This window comes from Buceros rhinoceros, unplaced genomic scaffold, assembly GCF_000710305.1.
Source record: "Buceros rhinoceros silvestris isolate BGI_N320 unplaced genomic scaffold, ASM71030v1 scaffold41477, whole genome shotgun sequence".
NCBI lineage: Eukaryota > Metazoa > Chordata > Aves > Bucerotiformes > Bucerotidae > Buceros > Buceros rhinoceros.
Genome location: NW_010424681.1, coordinates 1,606 through 6,286, shown reverse-complemented (window position 1 = coordinate 6,286; position 4,681 = coordinate 1,606). Strand labels below are relative to the sequence as shown.

Here is a 4,681-nt window from a genome sequence, read left to right as displayed (position 1 = left end):
AGGAGTCCCTAATCTGCGTCTCCATGCACTGAGCCACACCCCCCAACCCTTGAGGTGCTGCTGGGTTATAGACACAAGAGTAGAGAGCACATGGTGAAACTGTAGATTAACTAATAATGAAGTAATTGATTACTAGAAGAAAGTGAAATTGCCTGATGAAGGAACTAGCCAACATGCCAGCGCCTGATTGCACCTCTTCTGGAATTGGCTCCCTCGGTGATGAGCTCTTTAAGCTCTAAGTGCTAAGCTTGGCCACATTGGCACTTAAACTGCTGATCCCCTGGCATGGCATTTTTTTTTGTCTACAAAGTCAAGTCTCAGACCCTATCTTGGACATTAGACAACAAAAATAAATAATAAAGTTATTATTCAGGCCTGGAGAAGAAGCAATGCTTCTTATCTCTTCTTCACCGAGTTTTCTAGCAGACCCCAATCATTCAAACCCACAGTAAATAATTTAAGGAAAGCAACATACACTCCTGGTCACTTGTATACATAAATACATATACACAGAACTACTTTACAAAGCCTGGAGATCAGCACTACCAGCGTGCAAATCTTTTTCCCCATGAGATTTCCTAACACTGACACAGGAAACTGGAATGTAGGAAATACTCCACGACATAGCGCTGGAAATCGTCTCGGCTCTCAAGACATCCCACTGTCAGCACATACCAACAGACATCATCCCATCTCCCACTCACATGGAACACCCTGGTATCAGACACATGAACACCCCGTTAATGCAACGGCCAACTCACATTCACATCATCTATGAAACTCAACGAGAGTTTGGTAGAAACCACGCCCAGCAGCTTTGAGTTCAGGCTCATTTCTTTTACTGCCATGAAGCTGCACCTTCGGTGAGGTGAGGAGAAGCTGTCGAGAGGTGTGACTCAGCAGCTCACGTGTCCCAGCTGCTGTCTTTAAAAGCGATGTTGACTAAGCGCAGCTCGAGCTCAAAAGCGTCAGGTCGGTCCTGCGGGTTGGCCGCCAGCATCTCCTTGATCAGCTGCTTCATTCGGGCATTCATGGATTTTTTCTTTACAGGGATGAGCAGTTCCATCTTGGGGTTTTCCAGAAGCGCCTCTCCCACGGGCACGATTGCAGTCCCCTGCTTGACGTAGCTGCCCAGAAGTTCTTTCTTTGTCTCGGTATCTATGAACGTGATTCTCTCCAGCATTGCCCAGATGATAATTCCCAAGGCGAAGATGTCCGCTTTGGCAGTGTAGTGTCCTTCCCAGACTTCAGGGGCCATATAGAAGTCAGTCCCGCAAGCAGTGGATAGAAAACACTTATTTACGTTGACTGGTTCCTCAGGATTCTGTCCTGAGGCTGAACATACCTTGCTCAGCCCAAAATCAGCTACTTTCAGGGTAGGCTCCAAGTCACTAGCATCCATCCTGCTCTGAGATATCAGAATATTGTCCGGTTTGAGATCGCGGTGAATAATCTGATTTTTGTGCAGGAACGCCAGCGCGCTGCTGAGCTGAAGCATGAAACTGGTGTTGGTCTTGCGGTTTGGCTTTCGGGACAACAGATACTCATTCATGTCTCCTCCATCACAGAAATCCATCACGAACCAGAGGTAATAAGCACTCCTGGGGTCAAAGACTATTTCTCCTTTTAATGAGGTCTCTACGAGCTGCAACAAGGAAAAGAAGTGTCATAACTACCTGATGACCACAGGAATATCAGGAGGTGATGGAAAAACACATGAAGTTTGGATCCTCCTCTCAACAATCCAGAGAGAAAGACGCTGCAAGTGGTGAAAATAAAACTATGCCATGTTTCCGATGTAAAAAAATAAAAAGAATCTCAATGTTGATTGACAGCCTCCTTATTTTTGTGTGTGTGAGGCATATCAAGCTCCCACTGCTGCCCAGAAGCTAGAGCTGGACCCCGATAACAGCATTTTGAGAGATACCAAGTGGCCATTGCGCTCCCATCTGTTTGCTGGACACTGTCCCACCCCAACAAAGCCTGTCCCACCCATTCCACCAACATCAGCAGTTAAAAACACAGTCTCAACAAGTAGCTCTGTGCAGCCCTGGGAGTTGTATTTGTCCTCTGCTGATGATTTTAAAAGCCTCTCCTCTGTTCCTTAAACAGGAAGGTATTCTAGCGAGTGTTAACACGGAATCCCCTACTCAGGTGAACACTCGTCTATGGGCACAGCTCAACACTCCTGCACCTAACACCTTTCTCGCCATCATGATCCACAGTACAAGCAGTGAGTAGCTCAAGCAGCCAGTTCTAGCAGCTGCTTCACACAAAAAGCAAAGTACAACCAGCCATCAGTTGGACAAATCTTGTTTGCACAACCACATGCTTGCCTCTTCAGCTCCTTCGAGGCAGCTCTTGGCATGCCCTGGAAGGGAAGTCCTGCAGTTATTTCTGTTAGTAGTAAACCAGTGTATACTAAACCAAACGTAGCTCCTACAGGCTTTCAAACATTAGTGTTTAGAGAGGCATTGTGAAGTGCTTTAATAAACGAGCAAAACTACCTGCAATTTATGGCTATCTTTCACTGCGAGCACAACTAGTACTCGAACCAGACCAACTTCAAACACTAAATCCACGCCAGAACTAGAAAACTACATCTTCAGGGTTTACAGTCCGTACCAGGGAGATTAAGGTATCGCAGGACAGCAGGGAGCAGCCTCTGCCAAGTGAGCTCCACCACACAGCTCTCCCTGCTCATGGCTCTGCCGAAGCTGCGCTGTCACCTCAGCTCAGAGCATCAGGACCACAAAACCCACCACTGCATCCCTGGCAGTGGCAAAGCACCACAAAACCAGGCTGGTGTAAGACTGCACCTCACTGGGCTGAGCTGCCACCAGCCAAGCACCTGTCCCAAAGCCCTTCAAGAGATGCCAAGACCTGCGCCCTGAGCAGCCTCCTCTCCCTGCGCCTGTCCAGATCTGGCACATAACATCAGGAGAAGAGAGAAGAGGGAGAGATGATGTTCTCTACTTCAGCACGTGCTGGTATGAAGCGATCCCATCTCTCCAGAGTCACCTCAGCTCTGCCCTTTCTCCACTCTCAGGAGCGGAAAAAGGACTGATTGCGCTTGTGCCTGACCCGGGTGAGCACTCCATGCTGCGCTGCTAACAGGCACTACCTCCACAAACCAGTGCTGCAGGTGATCTGGAAGCTCTCCTCCACCCTGCAGTCCCATCCTGCCTTTTTTTCAAGCTCCTCCTGTCCAGCTCTCCACAAGTATGCTGGAATCTCTCACTGCTCCACTAAGGACTGGGAAGATTTCTCCCACATGAGCTGGCCAGTATTATTTCACCCTAATCCCTTCATGGAAGCAGGTCAGTAACAACCACCAAGCTGCAGCAGGTTCACAAAGGTGAGAATCCACTTTCTCAGACTCGTACAGCACCAGCACAACAGGGCCCGGGCAGCCTGAAGGACCGAGCGATGGCTGTTCACTACAAAAGGTCCTGCATCAGACATGCGAGAGCGACAACAGTGAAAACTGAGGTGAGAAGCTGACTAGGGACAGCACAGCAAACACGGAGCAGGCTACGGACTCTTTAAACCAGACACACGGATCTCTGCCAGGGGATGATTTACAGTTGGGGTAGCTTCTTGAACAAGCGAATGAATCAGATTATCTTTGAAAGCCTTTCCAGAGCTACTCGGCCTGCAGAAATACACGCCTTCAAACTTAAAGGCGACTTAAAGGACACTTCCAGCAGTCAGGCAGGGAAAGTGATATTTATTCCCTTCTTTATCATACTTTTACCTCTCTTTGAAGAGATTAACAGTTATTTACTCAAAAGAGAAAACAGCTCACCACATTCTACCTATTGCTTATTGTATCTAAAAGAATTTCAAGTGTCTTCTTCCTAAATCAAGACAGTCACTTCCTCTTCCAGGGAGATTAAGAAATTCTTCAGCGTTCTGTCCCAAGACCCAAGTACGTGCCTGCTCACTAACCCTGCAACAGGACTTCCACCAATAGCCTGCACCTCCCTACACTGTCCCTGGAGGCTTTCCTCAAACTGTCAAAGCAGATTTGCATCTTTTAGAGTGGCTTCAAGTTGCAAGGTATGGGTGATGGTTGAATAGATATGATCTTTTAAAGATACATAATAATTTTGGGGTGTTAACAATGCAAGCAATCCCCTCTCCTCACTAGGCATATCTAAAATAAACCGATCTTAGCTGCCCACCTCCTTCCCCCCCAGCTACACATCCACATTAATTACTTCCACCCCGTTACCTCAGCTTCATGTACCTGTAAATAAAGGGAGGAACTGGAGCCATGGGACATCTTCTGCACCATACCATCTTTCTGCAAGATGCACTCCTCCAGGTGAATGACGTTGGGATGCTGGCTCTTGATACTGCTAAGTGCCCAGAACTCACGCAGAGCTAGTTCCACATTCTCTGGAGCATGGCACCGAATCTTTTTCACCGCCACCCGTGCAGAGGTCTTCCTGACGACTGCTTCGTACACCACACCGTAACTGCCACGACCAACCTCCCGTATTAGATCGTACTTAGGCTGGCTACTCACCATCTTCAAGATCAGGGGTTCTGGGGAAGGGGGAAAAACCCACAGCACTAAAACTCACGAACAAGAACTGGGCTGTATTTTCCCCCGTAGGGCTCGGTGCAGCAACGTCAAACCCTGCCGTTAACAGGGCAGCACCTCCGAGCATCG

General features: G+C 48.1%; 1 protein-coding gene across 1 annotated transcript; it reads right to left on the bottom strand.

Moving 5' to 3' along the window:
- Window positions 1–814: 814 nt before the first annotated feature.
- LOC104497605 (serine/threonine-protein kinase PDIK1L) lies at window positions 815–4,569 on the bottom strand. Its single transcript, XM_010140874.1, has 2 exons — window positions 4,253–4,569; window positions 815–1,645 (listed from the first exon to the last, which is right to left on the bottom strand). Exons 1-2 carry the CDS (start codon window positions 4,535–4,537, stop codon window positions 905–907), a joined length of 1,026 nt encoding a protein of 341 aa, XP_010139176.1. The 5' UTR covers window positions 4,538–4,569; the 3' UTR covers window positions 815–904.
- Between the last annotated feature and the right edge of the window lie 112 nt (window positions 4,570–4,681).

Bases quoted from the DNA above. Each gene is read 5' to 3' on its own strand.
- LOC104497605 (XM_010140874.1), bottom strand. From the start codon at position 4,537: ATGGTGAGTAGCCAGCCTAAGTACGATCTAATACGGGAGGTTGGTCGT. The intron at 1,646-4,252 runs GTACATGAAGCT...TCCTTGTTGCAG, and splicing joins GTTCCTCCCTTTATTTACAG to CTCGTAGAGACCTCATTAAA.